General features: G+C 53.0%; 1 protein-coding gene across 1 annotated transcript; it reads right to left on the reverse strand.

The window, feature by feature from the left end:
- Positions 1 to 1,146: 1,146 nt before the first annotated feature.
- On the reverse strand, positions 1,147 to 24,413 carry MFGE8 (milk fat globule EGF and factor V/VIII domain containing). The gene is made up of 10 exons (XM_032836794.1): positions 24,242 to 24,413; positions 13,276 to 13,416; positions 10,583 to 10,708; positions 10,092 to 10,223; positions 8,153 to 8,334; positions 7,607 to 7,762; positions 6,794 to 6,938; positions 3,221 to 3,405; positions 2,052 to 2,207; positions 1,147 to 1,911 (listed from the first exon to the last, which is right to left on the reverse strand). Exons 1-10 carry the CDS (start codon positions 24,291 to 24,293, stop codon positions 1,774 to 1,776), a joined length of 1,413 nt encoding a protein of 470 aa, XP_032692685.1. The 5' UTR covers positions 24,294 to 24,413; the 3' UTR covers positions 1,147 to 1,773.
- Between the last annotated feature and the right edge of the window lie 1,354 nt (positions 24,414 to 25,767).

A 25,767-nucleotide genomic window follows, 5' to 3' on the forward strand; every position in this document is an offset into this window, starting at 1 on the left:
TCTCTCTCTGCCTACCTCTCTGCCTGCTTGTGATCTCTGTCAAATAAATGACTAAAATCTTAAAAAAAAAAAAAAAAGGGAGTCCCGAGGCCAACAACCACCCCCACCCCACCCCCCGTTAGACTGACTCCAGACACAATCCATGCAGCCCCCCAGAAGAGCTCTCTGAAACAGGAAGGAGTGGGACGAAAGATTCCCCGGAGGTAGGGAGCCCCAATGGCCAGTTCGCTCGGAGACCACAGCCTGGGCCTTTTATTCTGCCCCTGCCCGGCTGAGAATCCCTGGCAAGGGCGGCTCTCAGGAAGGAGCCACTTCCAGACTAATTTTCCTCACCAAGTTCCAGCAAAGCCACACCCTCTCTTTGGCAGCCACATGGCCCAGATCTGCCAGGAGGCGCCTATGTGTATCACAGCATGGCTCCTGAAGTTTGTTCCAGAAAATTCACCTTGTGTCCCACAGCCTGGGATACAAGGGTGGTTTCCTATACCCCTTTCCACTAGTCCGTCCCTCCTCTACCTGCTGGTCTCCTTCCCAGATCACCAAGGCGCTGGCCTGCACTGCCCCTCGCTGGCTACTTCCTGATGTCTTCAGCATGGGGGGCGGGGGAAACGGCAGAGGGTACCCCTGGAGCTTTCCACAGCCCTGCCGCCCTGCCAGCAGCCTCCCAGGAACCTGTGTACTCCGCCAGGAGGCCTCGTGACCAGCCAGAGCCCTGGCTGCTTCCTTGCATCCCACCCCCGGGGCTTCCCCCAGCTCTGAAAGCAGCCCAGGTTCATGGGGTTTCTAGTCATTTCTACAGCCCACCACGCCGGATGCAGAGAAAATGCCAAAAATCAACAGCTTCAGCAGTGGGGTTGTGGTTGGGGAGGAGAACAAAGGCATTCATGGAGACAGCCTCTGTGCCAGCACCGCGCCCCCCCGCCCCCCGCCACCGGCCCCTCTCCAGGCAACAGCTATGGGCCCCCGGGGCTGCATGGGTCAGGGGGCTGGAGAACGGCGGGGACACGACGGAGGAGTCTCCTCCCTTCTCCAGCTGTTAAGCTGGTAGGTGACACCAGCATGCCTGCCTCTGGGAGGACGGAGGGGGGAGGGTGGGAGCAGCAGCCCATGCCGATGCAGCAATGATGAACCACAGCAAGAGTTCCAGGGGGTGACATAAATATATTTCTGAAGCTGCCTGTGTACTCTGGGGTAAAGAACCAGCACAGAGGGTGCCTCCCCCGCAGGCCACCCACCTCCACCCCTATCTCTCCGGAAGCCCACCCACCCCATTCCCTTCTGTCTCTTTTTAGGCCAAGGGTCAAGAGGTCTCCAGGGAGATAAGGGGGGGATGTGTCAGAGGGCTTGGTGGCAGCGGCAGGAGTGGCAGCATCGTGCTGAGGGACATGAGACCGTTATCTCTAGCCTGGTGCCTCAGGGCCTTCCTCCGGGGGCAGTGGGCACTTGGGGGGCGGGAGCGAGTGTCAGGAAAACACTAGAGACTAGAACCAGGGATCCGGGGAGATGCAGCCCCCACTCCCTACTCTGCCCTTCCCACTCCATCCCAGACCTACTTCACTCCCACAGGGCCTAAGAGAACGGGACAGCAGCAGGGGCAGGGAGAAAGGGGGTAGGGGGGTTGGGAGGGAGGGGTGACTGAACCCCACCCCCACCCCAGGTCGCAGACAATCAGGAGGTGGAGTGTTGGAGGCAGCAGGCCACCAGAAGGCCAGGAGGACCAGGTACGGGGCGGCTGCCCCAAGGCCCTTGTGGTCACTCCGGCCAGGCCGAGCACTAACAGCCCAGCAGCTCCACACGCATGGTGATACGGTTGTGCCAGGCGACGGGCAGGATGCGCACAAAGCGAGCCAGGAAGGGCATCTCGAACATGTTCTTCTTGTGGGAATTATTGTCCAAGTTGCCAGGGAAGATCTGGAGGCAGAGGCGGGGGGGGGGGGTCGTCAGGAGGGCCCCAGGGCCCGCCCTGCCCCGCCCCCCCCCTCAGAGCTCCTGGCCAGACTCCAAGGGCAACCCTGGAGGGGTGGCAGGACGTGGGCTGGCCAGACACTGACCTTGCTGTCGACAGACCCCTGGTCCTTGTACTCGACCCAGTTCATGCTGTCGTTACTGTAGGCCACCTTGTAGGCGGCCACATACTGGATGTGGCCGAAGTCTCGGGCCCCCTGGGTAATGATGCCAGCCACTTGCCTCTGGGAGCCCAGGTCAATCTACAGGGAAAAATCAACCACGTTGTGTTTGTGTCGACCCCTCTCTCCAAGAAGGTAGCAAAAGGCAGACAGGCTGGGGAGGCGGGTGGGCAGGGCTTCCAGTTTGGGCAAAGCTACTGTATTTGGCACGACCTTCTCATTTATACGAGGGACATAAAGCCTGTCACCTACTTTGCCACAGTCTGTTAGACACCTCACTGCAGCAAAGCTAGAGTTTAGAGCCCGGACCTTGGCCAACCCGCAGCCAGTCCCCACCCCTCCCCCGGTCCAAAGAGAACAAGGACAGGAGAGACGCTGGCGTGGTTCCTGAGGTGTCCAGCATGGCGGTCTGCAGCCTGGCACGAATCTCGAAGGAGTCCAAACGCAGGCAGCTCCTCACAAAACCCAGCTCTACAGGCTAAGGGCAACTGGGAACCGAGAGACACAGGTCCTGCTCCCAGTCCCGAGCATCCGGGGAGCCTGCCACCTGCCCCTGGATAGGCCCCAGGTGTCCCTAGACCCAGTTGGCACACCTGACTTGCTGCAAGGCCCCAGCAAACCCTCACCCAGCCAGGATGGTTCCCTCACAGAGGACATCAGCAGACAGCCCTGTTTTCTGGGACTCTCCTGGCTCCCAATTTCATGAAATCCAAGGCTGTCCCATAGGGTATTCTCAGACACCGAGTGTCAGGCAGGGAAGTCCTGTGGGGCACCTGCCCGGGTCAGGTGTCCCTCCTCTGTCCTGTCCTACTGTCCTCGGGCTCAGCCTGGTGAGCTTGTGACCGCGGGTGGAGATGGCTCTACCGCGCGACACACACACACACACACACACACACACACACACACCTCTCTCCGTTGCCAAATCCGGAGAAGGTGCGGCACAAAGGAGGAGGGAAATAACACTGAATTAAAAATAAGGCTTTTCAGACGCACCCTCTTGGGGAGCAGAAGCCTGGGCTTGGCAGAGGTCAAAGATCAGTCAACCCATGGATCCCACCCCAACCTGTGCCTTGCAGCCCTGCAGCCCGACACACCTGCAGCCACTCGGAGGCATCATTGGTCTGAGCGGTCCAGGCATTGAACTTGCCCTGCTTGTCCAGCCGTGCGTAGAAGGGGTACCAGCTGAAAGCATTCAGGCCCCAGGTCCTGTAGACGCTAGAGGCCGTGATCTGCTTGTCGGGGATGCTGTTGTCCTTCATGCCCAGGGGCTCCGCGCATCCTGCCAGCAAAGGGGTTTGTCATCAAGATCACGACCTACAGCAGCCTCCCAGAAGCAATAACACAAGGCGGACTGGGGGGTCAACGGTTGTGCTTTCTCTCTGCCCACCCCTAGGCCAGTTGCCCTCAGTTCCCACCCCCACCTTGATGTGCCCTTCCCAGATCCCCCACCGCCCGTCCCCTCTGCACAAGGGCAGGCTCTGCCACCACCTCCGCCACGCCTTCAAGGCCTGACTCATTAGACGCCTCCTCCAAGAAGCCTGCCCTGACCACCTCATTTGGGCAGAACTTAGGCCCCTACGGGACTTCTCTCTCACTCCTATGGTCCAGCTGCTATCTATATCAAGGCTGAGGCCTGAGATCTTGGTCAAGGACATCAGCAACAAGTAACCCATTGATCCAGTGCTCACTTCTGCGGTTTCGATCACTACCAGGAACCTGAAAGCCGTATCAGTAACCCCATTCTATAGGTACAGAAACAGGCCGAGATAGTAAGCATTGTGCCTAAGTCTGTCTCTCTCTCTCACACGTACACACAGACACACAGACACACTCCTACTCACCACACCAGGCTGTGACGTCATCGCCACCATCCACACCCCCTCCCAGAGCCATGAAGGCCTGCCTGCTGGTAACCCGGGGATGAAGGGGACCACATGGCTGCCCTCCAGCAGGTGGAAATGACAGTAGTCAGGATCCCCAGGGCTCAGGGCGGATCCCATCTCCTTGCCCAGCAGCCCCTCTGAGTCGCCCAGGGGGCCTTCACGCTCAATACAGAGTCCTCCCGGTGCTGCCACTCAGGCCCGGGAAGCTGGCCTGGGCTTTGAGCAGGCCTGCCCCGCTCAGCAATGTGCCCGGCTTTTCTGCATAGCCACACCGACCGGCAGGTGGCTGGGACAGTTAGGGAGGGGCGGCAGGAGACCAAGCTCCCAAGACCATGATGGGTATGTCTCATGCCAGGCAGAATCCTCACTCTGCTCTATTGGGGGCACCCGGGGGTGGGGGAAGCGGGCGTGGAGAGCCATGCCTTGAGCTGAGAGCAGGCTGGAGTATATGGTGCCTCACATCACCGTCTCCCCAGACACTTGCACTCTCACCACTAAAGACCTCTGCCTCCAGCTGTGCCCTTGTCGGCTGGATGCCTCCTTGTGATGGTGGCATGCCAGGTCATCCCCATGCTCCTCCCAGAGAGAGAGGCTGCTGGGCCAGGAGGCAGGTGGTTCCCAGAGAGGCTGACGAAATCAGCCTTCCAGGGAAAATGCCACGGGGAAGGGCACTGCGCCAAAGGCCAGGACTCTCCCCTCCATCCCTCGCTATGTGACCCTGGGAAGGACCCCACAGAGGGGTGTTTCTCTTAGATCAACCAAGGATATTGTTAAAATGAAGATTCTGGGGGCACCTGGGTGGCTCAGTGGGTTGGGCCTCTGCCTTTAGCTCAGGTCATGTTTCAGTCAGGGTCCTGGGATCAAGCCCCACATCGGGCTCTCTGCTCAGCGGGGAGCCTGCTTCCATCTCTCTCTGCCTGCCTCTCTGCCTACTTGTGATCTCTCTGTCAAGTAAATTTTAAAAAGGGAAAAAATGAAGATTCTCTCTCCGTGGGTCCAGGATGAGGCTGGAGCCCGAGTTTCTACAAGCTCCCAGGTGATGCTCATACTGCTGGGTCCCTGGAGCTCACGCTGAGTTGAGGGCTGTAACCCAATCCCGCAAGTCTACCACCCTGATCCAAGCCACCTTACTTTCCCACTCCCCTCCCCATGATGGGCCTCTGCCCCCATTCTCCCCACACAGCCTAAGGGATTCCTTCTAGACACATTCCAATCATTTCCTATTAGCAGTCCCCCACCCCCACATGGCTGCCCCTTGTTCTGAGGACAAAGATCTGAATCCTTAAAATGATCCATTCAGCCCAGCTCGCCAGGCTCCATCCACCTCTCCAGCCTCACCGCCCAGCAAGCTGCCCCTCACTGTCTAGGCTCGAGCCACACTGGCCTGCCTTCGATCCGTCAACATACCCCAAGGCCTTTGCACTTGCCAGCTCCTCATCTGCCTGGAATGCTCTTTCCAAGTTCTTCATTGTGGCTTGCTCTGTCATCCAAGCCTCCATTCAAAAGCCATCCCAACAGGGGCGTCCTTATGCCCCAGATCTCAGTGCCACACATGTGCACACATGCACACACACGTGTCCATACACACATACACCAACACTCTCACCAGCCCCCTGGCATGCCAACTAGGGAAAGGAGAAGATCCAGATCTCGAGGAATGCAGGCAGGACAGCTTCCACAGCTTGCCGGGCTTGTCCTCTCTTGGCCTAGGAGGGAGCCAGCTGGGACAGGACCGTGAACTATGCAGGCAACTTTAATACAGCCAAAGGCTGCAGAGCCCCCACACCTGTCCTGTATCAACAGCCTAAATTTCCCTTTAGCAAAAGGTAGTCTTTAACCCCCCCACTTAAACAATAAGGCTCAAAAAAGCAATGACCCTGGGAGAAGGAATGCAATGACTTAAATTCATACTTTAAAAGGGTGGGTTTTCTGCAGCTCCGCCTAGCGAGTCCTGAAGTTCCACTAGCGGCCAGCAGGTGGCGCTGTCACCGCAAAGAGAGGGGAAAAAACCCAGCGCTTGAGAGCCCAGGGCTGAGACAAAGTTGCCCAGCCTAGCCCCTGCAGCCTGAGGGTCCCTGATGACTTTTCCTGGCTCATCAGAAACCCATCTCTTTCTGGTGTCTCCCCCCATTCCTCCACATGGGAGTCTCTCTGGAAAGAGCAGCAGAAAGCACCAGCTCCAGGCCTAGGACTCTCGAAGTCCCCACGTTTCTCTTGAATGATGAGTTATGGGGGGGTAGGGGGGAGAGGGAGGGGCCGGGGGAGCACTAAATGGGTGGGTGTCCAAAGCCCAGGGATCTAGACCAAGTTTTAATACCAACCAGCTTGTGTGCACTTGACAAATAATTTATCGGGGCCTCCCTCTCTGTATTCATTCACTCATTCGTTAAATGTTTATTGAACATCTATAATCCAGACACCGTTCTAGGCACTGGGACTACAGCCGTGAAGAAAACAAACTCCCTGACCTCAGGAAGCTGATGTCTGTAAAACAGAACTCCTACTACATGTTCTAGAAGCTCAAGGAACCAATCAGAATAACAGAAAATACTTTGACAACTGGGGGAGTGTCTTTTTCCTGCCACCACACCAAACGCCAAGGATTGGTATGCCGCAAACACGGAGGCAAGTGCCCCGAGGGCCAGGTGGTCCCTCTGGTGTGCATCTGCTGTGGGAGCCCAGGTCCCCTGGCCTTGCTGCTGTCCTACCCAGCTCCACCTGGCTGAGAAGGAAGTGGGCAGGGAAGCCCATTCCTTAGCAATGCCCCAGCTCCCCTGTACTCACCATTCACCTCACAGCCAAGGAGCTCAAAGCGGAGGGTGCAGCCCCGGTGACAGATGATGGGGACCAGCCTCACATACTGCACCTCCAGAGGGAAGTCAAACAGGTTGACTTTCAGGCCACTGTTGTCCATGTTGCCCACAAATATCTAGGAGGAAAACAGATTGGAGCATGGGTCAGCATGGGCAGTCTACCTTCCTGGGGTCACTTCACCTCCCTCGTCAGGCCTGGGAGGCAGAGATGGGGTTTAGCAGAGCCAGCAGGGGGTCAGTTCTTCCTCTGGCCACCCCTCTTCACATCTTTCTTGGTCGTCATGGGGGATGGGCATGAACCCCTATCTTGCACACATGCCTACCTATCACCTATAGGGTGCCTCTGCAAATTGGGAAAAGACACTCCTCTCCCGAGACACTTTATTATACTAATTTCCCCATAGGCAGAAGTACACAAACCCATGATGTCTACACTGTGAATGGTGCTCACTTAGAAATGACATCCTTAAGCAGTGTACAACCTGCACAGCTGTACATGGTAGCCCTGAAGGCTCAGAATGCCTCCCACCTCCACCACTACAGCCACCCTCAACAGGTCACTGAACCTTTCTGAGTCCATTATCCTCATCTATAAAGTAAGAGCTATCACCTGTAACTACAGAACATGGGCATAATGTAGGTTTCCCGATTTCTGGGAACCAAGAGGCAACTGATGACCCACCACATGGCTAATGGTCCAGCATACCCTCCCTCCACTGGGAGCCCTCAAACAGCTCTAGGGCCCCAGAGGATGAGGACCACAGCCCTTCTTTAGAGCCCTCACCTTGTCTCCTGTCCCCTCCGCACCCTGGATAAATTGGAACTTGTGTCCATTGGTGCTGTAGGCCACCTTGAAGGTCTTCAGGTACTCAGCACTGCCTGCGCGGCTGGCGCCCTGTGTCACCACGCCCATCACCCGCATCTTCCGCATCAGGTTCACCTGGACCCCGGGAGGGAGGACAGTACCCTTATCTCCTGGGTTCTTTAGATCTTCTCCACTCCCCCTGCCCAGAAATAAGGAGGGGCTTTCCCATCGGGGCCTCTCAGAGCTTTGGGCCCAGTGCTCAAGAACGCACAGAGAGAAGGACAAGGACCCCAAAGGCTGCATCCAGGGCAAACAAACCCTCTGCAGCCTGGGGTCTGCTCCCCATCTGCCCCCCCACCGACTCCAGTCCCCTGCAATACTGCTCTGCACTGACAGATACTTCACCTGTGGGAAACCACAAGCTTGCTACCTGGACCTCGGTTGTGACCCCTCAAATGCAAGCAGATTCTCTCCCATCACTCCGCCGCCCCCCTTCCCCCACCCCCCGAGCCATTCTTTCCATACCTGGATCCAGGGGTTCTTGTCATAGTTGCTGGCTGTCCAAGCATTGACGATGCCCGTGCGGTGCAGACGGGCCAGCTCTGGGGCCCAGCGCTGTAAACCCATGAAGCCCAAGTGCACAGAGGAGGCAGAGATCTGCGAGTCGGCAATGGCACCCGTCTCCATGCCCAGCGGCATGGTGCAGACTACAGGGGGGAGGGGGAGAAGGGGGAGGTGGCAGTCAGGTGGCCACCCAAGCACATGGGCCCCAGATGACTGGAAAATCACAGTGTGGCCTCTGCTGAGACCCAGGGCAGAGATCAGGAAAGGACTCTCAGGGTCCAAGAAAAGGTGCATGGTAAGGAAGAGGTGGGGAGAGAGAGACAAGGGGAGCTGGGACCCAGGGCTGCCCGAAGGTTCCAGGCCAGGCCAGCACCTGTGCCATCACTGGGACGGGCAGCCAGGGACCAGACTGGTGGGAGGGAATTCCAGTGGGACCCACTCTTCTTCAGTGTCCCCAGCCCACCAGGAGGACCAACGTGTCCAGCCCCACCTCTGGCGTCCCCAGAACAGCTTTGGGAAAAGGGACACCCCAGTTGGCAGTGAACAGTACTTGTACTAGACATGAAGGAATAGGCAGATCCTGGGGCGCCTCAGGGGCTCAGTCAGTTAAGCGTCTGCCTTTAGCTCAGGTCATGAGCTCACAGTCCTGGGATCGAGCCCACACCAGTCAGATTCCCTGCTCTACGAGTGTCTGCTTCTCCTTCTCCCTCTGGAGGGGCTGCAATGGTCCCTCGGGGGGCTCCCCCACCTTTGTGGCTGCCTCCTGCCTTCTGCATCCAACCCATGGCAGACCCCAGGCCACAGAGCTGAAGGCTGGGTGGGTTAATTCCAACTCCGGCACACCCAGGGTAACCTTGGCTCCCCGCACAGTAATTAGTGGGCACACCTGGCCCCACCCAGGGCTGTCTGCCTTAGGGACCCCCCAACCACAGGCACGCACACACACACAGACATGCACACAGTCCTCCACCCAGTGTCTCCAAAAGACACTGGCCTCAGCCCCGAGCCCAAGGGACAGGCCCTCCCTGCCACCTCCTTGGAGGTGCTCTCCCCCAGGCCCCAGCACCCACCCAGCTGGCCCACAACCCCCCCCTTCTCAGATCAGCCTCAGAGAGCAGCCCCACATCGGCGGGAAGGGGAACTGCCTGCCCGTGGCCCAAGATGCTCGGCGGCAGACCCACTGGCCGGAAGAACCCAGACCCCCCGAAGATGCAGACTCAGCCGCCTGCCCGCCCGCCTGCAGCAGGCAAGGACAAGTCCCAGCTTGGGGGGAAGGGACTCCAGCTGAGCCAGGAGGGAGGACAGCGTGGACAGCCACCGCCAGCACTGGAGGCTGGGCACACACCCAGGGCCATTCTGTGGCTGAGTGGATAACCGGGCAGCCGGGCCGGTCAGCCCCTCTGCACACGCCGGGCCTCTGACCGCCTGACCGTTAGGGGACGGCCCAGCCTGCCCAGGCCTCTCCCTCCTCCCTGAGCTCTGTGATGAGGCCGCGGTCAAACTTGGGCCGGGAACCGTCAGACTCTAAGGCCCCCAGCCTTACTTGCGGACCTCCTGGGCCCTAGGATTAAGAATGTATTTGTTTCCCCCTCTTGGGAGAAAACTCTCAGGACTTAATCTTAACACTGTGGGTCTGGTTCGTGGTGACCCAGGCAGCAGCACTCCCAGGACCTCTGGGGCCACCACCACCCTTCTGTCCACTGCAGCGACATCAGGCCTGGCCTGCAGCCTGAGGACAAAAGGCCAAGCAGAAATTAGTCCAGGACAACAGAAGCGCAAACTGAGGCTCTATCTTCCCCTCGATCTACCGGAGGAAACCTTAAGGCAGGGAATGAGGCCAGCATGTGGCCTGGGCTGCTCCGGGCCTCCCCCATCAGAGCAGCCTCCCCCAGATACTCACTGGTCTCACAGTGGACACCTGTATAGCCATGATGACACATGCAGACGTACTGAGTGAAGACGTCCCCTCTGTGCGAGTCGTCAACCACCCGGCATTCGGCTTCATTGCGGCAGGGGTTTGGAAAACAAGGACCTAGGGATGGAGAGGCAGGTAAGGCAGGCAGGGGATCAGGAAGGAGCCAGGGATGGAGAAGGGTAGCAGCAGATGCCCCAAAAGGACCCGCTGCACAGACTCGGCCCCCTGCCCGCCTCCCTCTGCCATCCTCTGCCTAATGGGAAGTTGGGCCAGCCTGGCGCCAAGAAGGGTCAGGTGTAGGCGAATCAGTCCCAGGGAGGGAAGCACCCAGCTTTCCAAGTGACACGGGGAGTTTCCAGGGAAATGCTGGCTGAGCACAGGAGAGGTGCTGGGGACCTCCACCCACTAGGGGACAAAGCAGGGCCAGCAGCAGGGGCTGGGAGCTGGAGGCGAAGCGGGGTGGGGGGTGCAGGTACCTTTCTCCGTCTCATTGCAGATCAGGCCCGTGAAGCCTTCGGGGCAGAGGCAGTAGAAGGGGGTGTTGTCCTGGCCCAATATGCAGGTCCCACCATTCAGGCACTGGCTAGAGTCACAGAAGTCACCTGCAAAGTCACCAGCTCCGACTCAAGAATAGCAAGTCATTCATTGTAAATACTGGGGGCGGGGGGGGGGCCCTACCATGCACATGCTGGGTCGCTGAAACAGGGGAACCAGGTATGGTCCAGGCCTCAAGAAGCCACTGGAAAGAGGGGGACAGTCACTGGGTGGTGAAGAGGCATCACCAGCTCTGACAGAAGCCTTCATGAAGGGCCACTGGGGGTGGCTTCTGCCAGAGTTGGAAGTGTCGCAGAGGGGACAGGGGAGCTGGGTCTAAGAGGTGGAGTGGAGTGTGCCCAAACAGGGCGGAAAGAATGTTCTAAAGAAGGAGAGGAGTACAGGACCATGGTACGCTGTGGAGAAGGATGACAGAGCAAAAAGGGTAGGTAGGGGCCAGACCTGCAGGGACCTTAGGAATGACAAGCTCAGACTTCCCGTCCAACAGACTGGGAGCCCTTAACCTTCCTTCAGCAGCCCACCGTCATCCACCGAGGGAAAAGGAAAAAAAAGGGGGGGGGGACTTCCCAAGAGGGAGGTGGGAGTGAGGAAGCCATTTCCCATTCTGGGAAGGTGAATACGGAGAAAAGGCCATCTGCAGAGCTGTGTAGGCTCCCCTGGGGCAGGGAAGTATCCTGGGGCCACACCAAGCTCTCTCTGGCTCCAGGGTGGAAATGGGACCGGAGTGGCTGGGGTGAGAGGCTGCCATGGGTTTCCTGATGAGAGAGGAATTTAGGTGAAAAGGTGAGGGGGAAGGCAGATTTGAGAAACACGGCAGAGGGAGGAGGAGGGTTGGAGAGGACCACAGGGCTTCTGGCCCCAGGGCCTGGGGGACAGATGGGAGCTATCTGTGCAGCCCACCGGGCCAGCCAGGCGGGTGGGGGCTCTCCTAGCTGACCCTCGCATCCCAGCAGGGCCTACCCTGCCATATAGGGTAGGACGTGAGAAATCGCTTTCCTCCCCCTAGAATCATGCCATCCCATGCTGGGGGTGGGGCTCCTGAAATCTCAAAGCTCCAGAGAGCGGGGCCCAGCTCCTGAGAAGGGAACAGAGGGAACAGGAACACCGTTAATGAGCACTGGAGCCCTCAGACTGCCACCTCGGCTGCGCCTGGGAGCTTAAGGCGGCTCCCAATGAGCTATTAGTCATTGGCTTTAAATAGCAGGTTAATCCCCTCCCCTGACCTGGCAGGCCAGGGCACTGCCACAGACAGAGCCTTGGGAATGGCCAGAGTCCTGGGCTCCTGTCCCAACCAAATTCAACTCCTCTTCTCCCCAAAGAACCGCACCTCCCCCAATGCTGCTCCAGGGCAAAGTGGTCCACCGGGTAAAAAAGGAAAGTGAAAGGTGGCCCCTGCCCCCCACAGCCCAGGTCTTAGGCGGACTCACCTGCCCACAGCACCCATGGTACTTCCCCTTTCCGGGAAAAGCCCCATCACCCTCCACGAAACCACCTTGGAGGTTTCAGAGTCCTGCCTTGTGGGTGACTTCCCCAGGAACATTTAGCCAGGGCTCAGGTGGTGGGGACAGAGAGGAGCAGAAAGAGACTTCAAAGACCCAGCTAGGTCTCAGGGTCGCTGGACAGCCACCAGCTCCAAGTACCCAAGTGTGGCCGAGCTTGGAGGGCCCGGGAGGTTCTGGATCCAGGCGTGGGGGTCGGACTGTGGCAGGAAGGCAGGAAGGAGCGCCAAGGCTCTGCTTTGACCCCATCCCTATACCCCCCCCCCCCGTTTTCTTTGAGAAAATGAGGAAAGGGGTGCCCGAAGCGCGCCGATCATGGGCACCTCTTCAAAGCCCTGGAGGCGACCAGCTGTGCGGGCCCCACGGTGAAATGGGGGCATCCGCAGGACCAGCCCGCCGAAGGCCCAGCTGTGCGAGGGAGGCCTCCTCGGCGGGGGAGGAGGAGCGAGGAAGATACAGCGGCACGCCAAGGCCGCGGGAGGGAGTCGGAAGCCACCACCAGCCCGCGAGGCAGCCCTCTCCAAGTCCCTCCCCTGGTTCTTGGGCCCCCCTCCCGGGCCCCACCCGATGTCCCGTCCCCTCCCTCCGCCTTCCCCGCCCGCGCTCATCCCACCAGACACCTCCGAGCGGAGATGCAAAACTCCAATGAACACACGAGCCGCCGGCTAGCGAGGGAGCAGCCAGGGAAAGTTGGCTGGACAGGACTTAGCAAGACAAGAGCCCTAGAAACTTCAGGTGGAAGACGCGCCAGAGTGGGGCGCAGTTCAATGGCCTCATTTTACAGATGGGAAAAGAGAGGCCCCACACAGCAGATTCCTTTGTTATGTGTAAGCCCCATCCCTGGGGGCCGTCGGGCTGTCACCCGGTGTCCCCAGTCCCCGCCCCACTCTCAAGCCTCTATCACTGCCCAGAACGCCCGAGCGCGGAGAGCGCGGGAGAGGCCGAGCGCATCCCCGCGTCTGGCCCGGGCGCAGCCGGAGCAGCCGCCCCTCCGCACCGGCCCGGCTCTTTGCCCAAGTTTGTAAACAGGGGTGGTGGAGGGAGGGCGCCGCGGCGAACTTCCCAGCGGCGCGGAGAGGAGGGGCGAGGGCCGAAGGGCGGCGCGATCGACTCACCGGAGGCGGCGAAGAGTCCCGAGGCGCAGAGGAGCGCGCCGCAGAGCGCGGCCAGCAGGCGGGGGCCCGGCATGCCGTGGGGACGCGGGCGCAGGAGCGGGCGCTTCGGCCGTGCACACCGCGGGGCTCTCACTGTAGCTCCTGGACGGGAATAAATCAGGCAGCGCGGCGCCGCCCCCGGCCCGCCTGCTCCGCCTAGGCCCTCGGGAGGCGGACCCGGGGCGGGGCTCCGCGGCCAACCAGGGAAGGGGGGCACCGAGGGGTCCGCGCCCAGGCCTCCCGCCTCCCGCCGCGGCCACGCCCGGCGCCCCGCGGGGAGCGGGGGACCAGGCCCAGCGTAGTGAGTCCTCTGGACCGCGAAGGGCCCCGGAGGAACTGTTTGGTGTTTCGTGTTGTTTTTTTTTTTTTTAATTTTAGACTTAAGATGCTTTGCCCTTATCCCTAATGAGAAAAATGCAAATTTAAAGTACAATGAGCGCCAGCTTTCACTTAATCAGATTGGCAAGTGTCGAATGATTAGCGCACTGTTCGTGTGAGGCTGAGGGGAGCGGGCCCAAGCATGCATCGTCGGAGGGAGTCTAAATTGGTTCGGCTTCTCCGGAGAGCTGCTTGGTAATAGCCGCCAAAGAGACCCAGACCGAGACCGTAAGCCCTAGCCATTGCACTCACAGCATTCCTTCCATCTGAACTCACTATGTAAAATGGCATGTATATAAAGATGTCCTAGCATATCATAGCAGCATCCTTGGAAAAGATAAAAGACTAAAAAGGGAATCAGCAAACTTCTTCTATAAAGGATCAGATAGAAAATATTTTAGGATTAGCCGGCACGTGGCCTCTGGAGCAGCCCTTCACCTCTGCCCCCGCAGAGGCGGGAGAGCTGCTACAGACAGTCTCCTAGGAAATGAGCACGGTGGTGGCCTAAGGGGAAGGAAACCAGGGGGCCAGGGCGGGAAGAGACTTGCTGGTCACACTGACTTTTATCTAAATGACTCTTTTTTAGATCCTATCTCTCTCTCTCAAATAAATCTTTGAAGCAAAAAAAAAAAAAAAAGAATAATTTCATTTATAATAGACAATAGCATCAGTAAGAATAAAATACTTGGGAATAAATTTAACTAAAGTGCAAGACCTGTACACTGAACACTACAAAACACCATTGAAAGAAATTAAAGACCTAAATAAATGCAAAGTCATCCTTGTTCCCGGATTGGAAGACTTACCTTGTTAAGACGGCAATAATCCCCAAACTGATATAAATTCAACACAATCCCTATCAAAATTTCAGCTGTCCTTTTTCAGAAGTTAACGAGCTGACCCTAGAATTAATATGGAAATGGATGGAACCCAGAATATCCAAAGCAATCTTGTAGGAAAGAAAAATGTTGGAAGACTAACATTTTCCAATTTCAAGACATACTACAAAGCCGCATTAAGCAAGACCATGTGGTCCTGGCATAAGGATAGACATAAGGATCAATGGAATAGAATTAAGAATCTAAAAGTAGATCGATACATCCGCGGTCAGTTGATTTTCAACAAAAGTGCAAGACAATTCAGTGGGGAAAGAGCAGTTTTTTTCCAACAAATTATGCCAGAACAACCAGATAACCACAAAAGAATAAAGTTGGACTTCCAGATCACACTTTACATAAAAATTAATTCAAAATAGATCAAAGACCTAAATATAAGAGCGCCAAATACAAAACAACCAAAGGAAAGAGTAGATTAGTTGAACTGTATCAAAACTTACAATGTTTCTACTTCCAAGGACACTATTAAAAAGGCAGGAGGCGGGGTGCCTGGGTGGCTCAGTGGGTTAAAGCCTCTGCCTTGGGCTCAGGTCATGATCTCAGGGTCCTGGGATGGAGGCCTGAGTTGGGCTCTCTGCTCGGTGGGAAGTCGGCTTCCCCCTGCCTCTCTGCCTGCTTGTGATCTCTCTCTCTCTCTCTGTCAAATAAATAAATGAATAAATAAAATCTTTAAAAAAAGGCAAGAAGACCACCCACAAAATGAGAGACAATATTTGCAGATCACATGTCTGATAAGGGTCTCATATCCAAATTATCAGAATATTAACTCATAACAAAGGATACCCCAATTTTAAAATGGGCAAAGAATCTGGGTAGATTTTTCTCCAGAGAAGATATACAAACAGCCAATAAGCGCATGAAAAGATGCTTAATGTTATTAGTCATCAGGAAAATGGAAATCAAAATCAAAACCACATGAGATACCGCTTCACACACCCACTAGGATGACGATATTCAAGAAAACATCATAACAATGTTAGTGAGGATGTAGAGAAAGTGGAACCTTCACACATTACTGATGGGGTTGTAAAATGGTGCAGACACTGAAAACCAATTTGGTAGCTCCTCAAAAGATTAAGCAGAGCTATCCTATGACCCAGCAATTCTACTCCTAAATATATACCCAAGAAAATTAAAAGCATATGTTCATACAAAAGCTTACACGTGAATGATCATAACAGCTTTAATAGCCGGCAAGCGGAAACCGCCCAAATGTCCATCAGCTGATGGGTGGGTAAGCCAAGTAGTCTATCCATCCAGTGGACGATTATTCAGCCATAAAAATAAATGAAGATTTAATGCTTGCTGCAAAATGACTGAACCTTGAAAACACGATGCTAAGTGAAAGAAGCCAGATACACAAGGCCATGATTCCGTGTATATGAAATGTCCAGAATAGACAAGTGTATTATGACAGTAAGTTGATGAGTGGCTGCCAGGGGGCTGGGGTGAGGGCAGAATGAGAAGTCATGGTTCATGGGTGTGGGATTTCTTCTGGGAGATGATGAAAACGTCCTGAAATTTAATAGTGATGATGGTTCCCTAACTTTATAAGCATGTTTAAAACCACCGAACTTCACATTCCAAAAGGGTGGATTTTCTGTTGTGTGAATTATATCTCAATAAAAAAGGAATACGACTCTTCAGAAACCTGTCTCAAATCAGTAAGTCACTCAATAAGCATTTAGTGAGCACCGACTGTCGTGAGCATTGGCTGGAAACACTTGCTGTACATTAGTGTCACTTGGGAAGATTATTGTAAAAATACAGGTGACCAGGATGCATTCCAAAGCAAATAAATTTCAATCCCTATAGATTCTAGGAATGAGTATTTTTTTTAAAGCTCCCCAGATGAGGCCAGTGTGAAACTAATAAGAGAACCATTGGCTAAACTCAGTGAGAGCAAAGACAAAAGACCTAAGCCTTGGGACCACAAGGGACAAGGAAGGGAGGGATTTTAACAAGCGAAGGCAGGATAGAGAAGGAGGGGATTTTCTTGTATGATCTGACCCTTGTAGAGTTCAGTGGGTTAGTAGCTCCTTGGTCTGAATACTTTTCTTACCCAGCATTACAGCATCCCAGTGTTAGAAGATTTGGTTGGATTTTCTAACAAGTGTCATCCCAGAATCACCTGAAACAGGGAGTCCACTTAAGAGCTTTAGATTTTGTTCATGTATATGATAAGAAACCAGGTACACTTTTACTTTTCAGTTAGTCCTACCCCTACACATTCAGAGAAACATAACAGAAGTTCCATTACATTGACAAAACTCAAAGCTGATGGGGCTGGGGGGAGGGAAGTAAACATTTATACCTAATTGGTAGAACTACCAGTTGATTCAGTGTCTGGATCACAGTCCTACTGTAGCGAGACCTACAGAACTTGACCTTGTATTCTGCTTTGGACAAATTCACTGGAATGAAATTACCCAAATAAAAAGCCAATGTACAAAGATGCACACGGTACCACTGTTGATGGTTCTGAAAAACTGACTAACGGTCCAAAACGCCCAGAGGTAAAGAGCTAAACAAGTGTGCTAAGACACAGCCCAGTGCAGTGTTAACATGTGAAAAGGATGAGTAAGTTTGCAGGTGAAAGGATGTGCCTTGGCGAGGCAGAAGGTCTGTCCACAGCTCCCGTCTGTACTCACCCACAGCACACCTCGGTAAAAAGTGCCTCACACAGACATGTGTCTGCACAGAAACAACACTCGAAAGAGAACAGATCACAGACAGACAAGAAACATGTAATCCCATGATGCCGCTTATACGAGGTCCCCAAAGTAGTCAAATTCATGGAGGGGCACTGAGCTGGCTCTGTCCGAAGAGCATGTGACTCTTGATCTTAGGGTTGCAAATTTGAGCCCCACGTTGGATGGACAGATAATTAAAAATAAAATCTTGGGGGAAAAAATGTCCTATTAGAAAAAGTGGAATGCTGGTTGCCAGGGGCCGGGAGAAGGATAAGGGGAGCTTCTCTTTAAGGGGGGCACGATTCAGTTCTGCAAGGTGAAAAGTGTTGGAGATGCTGCTCCGCCAGGGCACAAACATAATGAGCCCTGCTGAACTGTATCTTTACGATGATTTAGGTGGCAAATTGTATTTGCATTTTTTTACCATGATAAAAAAAAATCAATTTTAAAAGAGTGAGAGAGGGGGGCACCTGACTGGCCCAGTCAGTGGAGTGTGTGACTCTGGATCTTGGGGTCATGAGTTTAAGCCCTAGGTTGGGGGATAGAGTTTACTAAATAAGTAAATAATAAATTTATTTTTATTATTTTATTCCACCAACCCTGAGCCAAGCACCATTCCAGGTCTTTTATAGGTAAGAAAACAAGATCATAATATGATGTGACATGTCAAGTAGACCTCAATTAATGTTTTTAAGTTTATTTATTTAGGGGCACCTGGGTGGCTCAGTGTGTTAAAGCCTCTGCCTTCGGCTCAGGTCATGATCTCAGGGTCCTGGGATGGAGCCCCGCATCAGCACAGCAGGGAGCCTATTTCCTCTTCTCTCTCTCTCTCTCTCTCTCTCTGCCCGCCTCTCTGCCTACTTGTGATCTCTCTGTGTCAAATGAATAAATAAAATTTTTTTTAAAGTTTATTTATTTAAGTAATCTGTACACCCAACGTGGGGCGCAAACTCAACAACCCTGAGATCAAGAGTCACACACTCTCCTGCCTGAACCAGCTAAGCGCCCCAAGTGTACCTCAACTTAAAAAAAAAAAAAAAGAAGAGGAAGAGAAGTTATTTCAGTTGCCAGCAAGAGCTCCACAGATTTGACAAGACAGGACTGTGTGACAAAACACTGAGGGGAGAAGGGAGGCCAGTTTAGGCAGGTGACTAGCAAAGCCTTGTCTGAAAAGGTGACATTCCCACTGAAACTCTGAAAGGCGAGAAGCCGGCCTTCCATGGATCTGAGGAGGCGAAATCTCTGAGAAAGGGACAGAACCGAGAGCTCAGAAATTGACCGACACCAACAAAGTCTGCTGAGTTTTAACAAAGGAGCCGTGCAGGAAGCCGCTGGCTGTCCGCACTCCGCAGAAAGAAGTCAAAGCCAAAACTCACGCCTTGTACAAAATTTAACCCCACATGGATCAGAGACCTCACTGCACTTGGTCTTAGCCAAAAGGCGGAGAAGTGATCAGAGACCTAACTGTAAAACACAAAACTCTAAAATTTCTGGAAGAGAACAGAAGCAAATCTGTATGACCTTTGGTTTGGGGATGAGTTTTACATACATATGATACCCAAAGCAGGATCCATGAGAGAAACATTGATATAAACTGGGCTTTATCAAAAGAAGACTAGTTGTTCTGTGAAAGATACCAGTAAGAAAATTAACAGACAAGCCACAAACTGATGGAAAATATTTGCAAGTCATTTATCTAATAAAGAAGATGCGGGGTGCCTGTGTGGCTCAATGGGTTAAGCCCCTGCCTTTGGCTCAGGTCATGATCTCAGGGTCCCTGGATCGAACCCAGAATCAGGCTCTCTGCTCGGCGGGTTCTGCTTCCCCCTCCCCCTCTGCCTGCCTCTCTGCCTACTTGTGATCTTTCTCTCTTTGTCAAATAAATAAATAAAATCTTAAAAAAAAAAAAAAGAAAGAAAGAAATGTGAGGTGCCAACCTGGGATTGCCAACTTATTTAAAAAAAAAAAAAATGTGTCCAGAATAGGTAAAGAAATCTTAAAACTCAAAAATAGGAAAACACACAGCCCAATATTTTAAATGGACGAAAGATCTAAACCGGCAAAAAAAAACAACAACAACAACAAAAAAAAAAACCACCAAAAAAACCTATGGATGGCAAGTAAGCCTACAAAGACGTGCTCAACGTAATTTTCCGTTACGGAAGTAAAAACGCAAACAACTATTAAATACCACTGCCTGCCTACTGGAACGGCTACAATCCAGAAACCCTGACCCCGCCGAATGCTAGCGGCCACGCAGAGCGCGGGGAAAGCTCCTTCATCGCTCCTGAGGAACGCACGGCGAGGCGACCACTTTGGAAGACAGGTTGGCAGTTTCCTATAAAGTTAAACACAAACTTGCCATAGGCCCCTGAAGCCATCGCACTCCCAAGTAATTTACCTCAGCCAATTAAAACTTAGGGCAACACAAAAACCTATTTGCTGAAAACCAATGTTTACCACAGCTTTGCTCATTGTCATCAAAAACCAGAAGCAACCACGTTGTCTTTCGGTAGGTGAACGGATGAACCGTGGGCCCCCATACAATGGGGGACTGTTCGGTGATAGAAGGACTGAGCTACTGACTCACACGACATGAATAAATCTTAAATGCATTTTGTCAGGTGAGTGAACACAGAGCAAAAGAGCTACCTGTTGAGCGCCTGGGTGGCTCAGTCGGTTAAGCGTCTACCTTCAGCTTAGATCATGACCTCAGGGTCCTGGGATCGAGCCCCGCATTGGGCTTCCCACTCAGTGGACCCTGCTTCTGCTTCCCCTCTGCCTGCTGCTCCCCCTTGTGCTCTCTCTGCCAAATAATAAGTAAAATCTTAAAAAAAAAAAAAAAAACAACACACACACACACACACACAAAAACCAACCACCACACACACACAAACCCCAGTTATATGTCGTGTGATTATAGTCACGTGACATTCTGGGAAAAGCAAAACTGTAGGGGCAAAAAACCCAGGTGACTGGTTGACAGGCTGGGGGAAGGGAAGTGGGCAACTGCAGAGGGGAGGCCTGGGGGGGTTTCAGGTGATGGGATTATCCTGCAGGATCCTGGAGTGCTGCATACAGAATCCTAAGTACTGCTAAATGCATAGAACTTGACAGCCGGGAGACTGAGCTTTAACATATGCACATGAAAAAAGAAAATCACCCTGAGGGATGCCTGGGGGGCTCAGTCAGTTAAGCACCTGCTTTTTGGCTCAGGTCAGGATCCTAGAGTCCTGGGGTGGAGACCACTTTGGGAATCCCTGCTGAGCTTCTCTCTCTCTCTCTCTCTCTCCCTCTGCCTGCCACTCCCCCTGCTTGTGCGCAGTCTCTCTCTCTGTCAAATAAATAAATAAAATCTCTTAAAAAAATCATCCAGAATGTTGGAAGATTCCAGACTATGACAAAAGAATCAAAATGTATGAAAAACTTCACTGTAAGCAGTAGGGGGGCTGGGGTGCAGCAGGGAGGGGTGTGGAGAGGACCTGACCTCGATAACTTTGAGAAGCAGTGTTTCAGCCAGAAACCGTAAGGCTAAAGACAAAAGGAACTGTATATAACCGCTGAACCCCAGAGGCAGCCCAGTTGTTCCTCATGGGAACATGGGTTAACAATGCTGGAATTGCTTGTGCTGGCATCCTGGGCTGAGACAAGGTAGTGGCTGGTGGAGGGGAGGCCTCGGGATTCTCACTGAGGGAGAGGGAAGTTAGGGGGAAGCAGGGAGGGAGGCTGGAACCAAGCGCACAGTCCTGGGTTTGTCAGAGATGTCAGTACGCCTTCCTGCTTAACTTCATTTGGATACAGACGACAGGTGCAGGAAAAACTCCAGATACAAGTATATACAGACACGCAAGTGTGTGTCTGTGTGCGTTCACACAGGTTAGAACGCGTGTCCCTATTTCCTAGCTCTGTCTGCAGACGCGGACTAGAAGCAGCGACAGCCCCGTGCTCAGAACTTGGTCTGTATTACATGTTTCCAGTGAAAGGCATCGGGGCCCCTTGGAGAAATGGCCAATTCTACGGCTAGGGCAGGGAGAACACAAGATGAAACCTGGGGCATCCAGAAAATGCTTTAAAAAACAAAAGGAGGAGGGCATGTGAAACAGGTAAAAAACTAAGCTAAAAGAGTTTCCCAGTCACCAAAACAGGAAAAAGGTAAGCAACAAAGTAAGTAATAAGCTATTGGACTATAACCCACAGTATAAAATAAATATCCATGAGTCCATAACAGTACAAATGAATGAATGAATGAATGAGTGAATGAATGAATGAGTGAATGGAGAAAGGAATACAGAAGAATTGCAACTAATCTGCGTAGCTATTCCCTCCTCTGGGAGATAGAACTTACAGGCCCTCCCCTCATTTGAGCAGGGACTGTGCCCACTGGCTTGTTTCCAAAGTACAGGAAGGATGGAAAGATTAGAAACTTTTCAGTGGAACAATGACTCAGAAAAGGGACCTTCTCCTTTCCCCAGGTGACCAATATGAACAGCGTCAGTGACAAGTCCCATGGATTGTATTGTCCCAAATGATAGAACAAGAAGTGTGCTTTCCCTCTGTAGTCTTCCTCCCGAGAACACATCAGAAAATTAGGGAAAAAAAAAACCACAGACAAACCCAAGTTGCAGGACATCCTACAAAACCCTAGACCAAGACTCCCAAAACTACCCGGGCAAGTCTGAGAAATTGTCCCTGACCGGAGGAGATGAGAAGATACGATGGCAAGAGTGTGCAGCATTCTGCGTGCTGGCCGGGAACGGAAGGACTTTAATGGAAAAACTAGCAAAATCCAAACAAGATATGGCGGATCATTCACAATAACGTGCCAACGTTAGCTTCTTAGTTGTGACAAATGTGCCCTGGTGGGGGAAGGTGTTGACAATGGGGAAAACTGGGTGAGGGATCAATAGGGACTCTAGAACCATCTTTACAAATTTTCTATAAACATGGAACTATTCTAAAATTTTAAAAATATTGGAAAGGGGGCATGACTTGAGAAAGGCACAAGCCTTGCTGATCAGCCAGGAGCACAAGGGCCCACATATCAGGACTGACGGAGGGGGAGAGGAGTAGAAGCCAGAGAGGCCGCAGGGACAGACCAGAGCCCTAGCAGGATCTTGTCACCTGGGTTTGAATCCCGGTTCTGCCTTATGCCAAGTGAGTGATCTTGGGCAAGTTCTTTGCTTTCAGATTCCTATGTTGAAACCTAATGCCCAACGTGATGGTGGTAGAAGTTGGGACTTTGGGAGCTGCTGGGGTCATGAGAGTGGAGCCCTCAAAAATGGAATCAGCTCTCCCATAAAAGCAGCCAGAGAGTTCCTTTGCCCCTTCCAGCACACTACGGACTCAGGGAGAAGGTACCATCCATGAACCAGAAAGCAGGCCTTTGCTAGATACCGAATCTGCTGGTGCCTTAACCTTGGACTTCCCGGCCTCAGGAACTGTGCCAAGGAAACTTCCATTGCTCATAAGTTACCCAGTCTCTGCTGTTTTGTTACAGCGGCAAGAATGAGCTTAGACATTCTTCAATCTCTCCAAGCCTCCATTTTCTTATCTGCACAATAATGTAGTCTCCAGGCCTGGGCACAATGTGCAGTAATAAGAAAGGAAGCACCCGTAAAATATTCGTGGAAAGAATGACCTGACTATCCCCTTTGGGCAGAACCAGATCCAGGGTGTGGGAGCTGGTGGCCAAGCAGATTATATACAAGAGAAGGAAGTCTCAAGTCACCGGAACCACAGGGACCGAATAGGGAATATGGTCAACGATATTGTAACGATGGAGACAGATGGGGTCTGCACTTGTGGGGAGTACAGCGTAACATAGCGAGAAGTGGGCCGTACCCCTGAAACTGATATAGCATTGGGTGTCAACTATACTCAAATAAAAATATTTTTTTTTAAGAGAGAGCGGGGGACGCCTGGATGGCTCAGTTGGTTAAGCGTCTGCCTTCAGCTCGAGTCTTGGTCCCGGGGTCCTGGGATGGAACCCCGCCTCAGGCTCCCTGCTCAGCGGGGAGTCTGCTTCTCCCTCTCTCTCTGCCTGCTCATGCTCTCTCTGGGTCACTCTCTCTCTCAAATAAATAGATAAAATTGTTAAAAAGAGAGAGAGAAAGAGGTGCTCCCCAGGGATGGCAACTAGGTGCACAGTGGGGGACGGACTCCCCTCGTGGGCGCTGGGCTTCCTGTGCTAGAAGGGACTGACGCAAAGGGCACATGTCAGGAATACAGAGCAGGAGATGGACCGTGAGGACAGGCGACCTCGAAGGTCTACACCACCTCCAGGATGCTGGTTTGGGATGACCTGTCAACACTGCCCAGCACCCTCCAAGTGCACAGGAGGCAGGGAGGGGCGTGTCCCCCCCCCCCCCCCGCAGGCTGGCCCAGGCCCCTCCCCCTCTGCTCTCCAGCATTGGTAAACGCAGGCATCACGTGGGCTTGAACAGAGCCTGGGGCGGCCCCACACTCACATCCTCCAAGCGCACACCGCCTTTCCCAAACCAGATGCTCTGAACACACATCATGATCTGTGAGCAAACATCCCGGCCCAGGGACCAAACAACCCCCTTTTGTTTCCAAGCCAGGGACCAAGGGCCAGGGCCCAGCACTGCCGAATAAATATGCTTTCAGTTGAAAAACGTAAAAGTGTTTTCTCACTGAAACCCAAGGGGTGAGCTGAATTCTGAGGTTCCTTTATGTGATTTTCCATACTTCGGCTGGGGTTTCCGTTACCTGCTGTCCTCACGAATTTCTCTGGAGACTCCCTCCAACCCTGACCAATTTCCCCTCCTCGGAACCCCTGAAGCCCCCACAGTCAGAACCAGCCCAGATCTGTTCACACAATGGAGCAGCGCCCCAAGGTGTCTCCTCGCTGGGATTGTCTGCTCCTCTGAGACACACCGAGGGTCATACAGAAAGATCTAGACCTGGCACCTGGATCCAAGCCTCAGCTCTGTATCTTACCTGCCTGGTGATCTTCTCCAAACTGCCGCTCCGGCACATTTATTTTCTTCATATAAAGCTCGTCTCCTTCCCTCCTTTCCAGGAGGTCAGTGACACGAGGAACAGTTGCCTCCCAAGCCCTGAGAGGTCTCAGGCGTCTTCATCTGCTGGGGAAAGTGCCCGCATCTGGGTTGGGTTTTGGTCTGCAGTGTCAAAAGGATGCAGAAGAAGTGCTTTAGAAAAATCTATTTTTATAGGGCTCTGCTCAGAGCCTTTCTGCGTGGGCCAGCTGGACATCTGGACAACCCATCTCCTGAATGAGACCGGAGTGAGGCTGTTTCCAGAAGAACATCAAGTTCTTCCCTGGGAGTTGTTAAAAAAACAAAATTAACCCGAGTAAATTTGAAGATCTAATGGGCTTTATGAAATGATTTGTGAATCGGGCAGCATCCCATCCAGCAAGCAGCAAGCAGCTCTGTCATGCTATAGAGAAGGAAAGATGTTTAAAGGCAGAGAAGGGGCAGGGAGAAAGAGAAATGATTAGCAAGGAATGCATTGTTTCAGGCAAGGTTGTCCTCCTCGTTAAGGGCCTACGAGTAAATTTCCTCGTGCTGACCGGAAATTCCATGTTGGCTGGTTAAAGGTTACATTCCTGGGAGGGTTGAAAGTGCAGTTGGTTAAGTATTAGGCTTGGTTTACTTGTGTGAGGCCTTAACATAAGTGACTCCATTTTGGGCCTGTGGTTTTCTTTCAAACAAAACCAAACCCAAGGAGAGCTGGAGGCAGAGCCCCAGACTGGGCAGGACTGAGGGGCCAATCAGCAAACTGTAGGTCCAAGAGGGTTTATCACTGGCTAATCCTGGCCCCCCACCCCTGCCACCCAACACCAGTCTCCCCCAATCTCCTCCCCCAGCTGGAAGGGCCTCTCTTTAAGGATCTGGTAACCTCGTCTAAGCACAGATCACTGACCTGTTTGGGAACTGGTTGTCTTCCTTCTCTGACTATTACCCCCCCTTTTGAGCCAGTACCCCTTGTGCTCGCTTCCGCTGCACATATACTAAAATTGAGCCAGTACCCCTTGCTTGTCAGACACTCTTTCTGCCATTCCTCCCAAGAAAAAGTCAACCCTCTCAATGAATTGAGTAACAGACTTAAAATTTCTGACTTCTTGTTCCAAACCCACTGCTCAGTGACTCTAGCCTCAAAGCCTCCTGAGTCCCAGCAGATGTCAGATGAAGGTCCACAAAGCTACTGGGTGACCAAGCTGGCCGGCCCAGTCTTTGATGAATTTCAGATATGCCACTGAAGCTGAAAGGAGCACAGCTTGGCTGTATGGGGCAACCTCTTCACCAGAAAGGGGAATGTGGATTTTATTTCCTGCCCTAATCCCTGTGCCACATACTTAGCGATCAGGCAATAGTCTCCCTACCCAACCCTTTCTGTGTTCACTCATTCATTCAAAAATACTTACTGAGTAAATGCCAAGTTTTGTGGTGTGAGGACCCCCTCGGAACCCCAGAGTTGTAAAGAATTTTTTTTAAAGATTT

Source organism: Lontra canadensis, unplaced genomic scaffold, assembly GCF_010015895.1.
Source record: "Lontra canadensis isolate GAN:19392208 unplaced genomic scaffold, GSC_riverotter_1.0 scaffold94, whole genome shotgun sequence".
Classification (NCBI taxonomy): Eukaryota; Metazoa; Chordata; class Mammalia; order Carnivora; family Mustelidae; genus Lontra; species Lontra canadensis.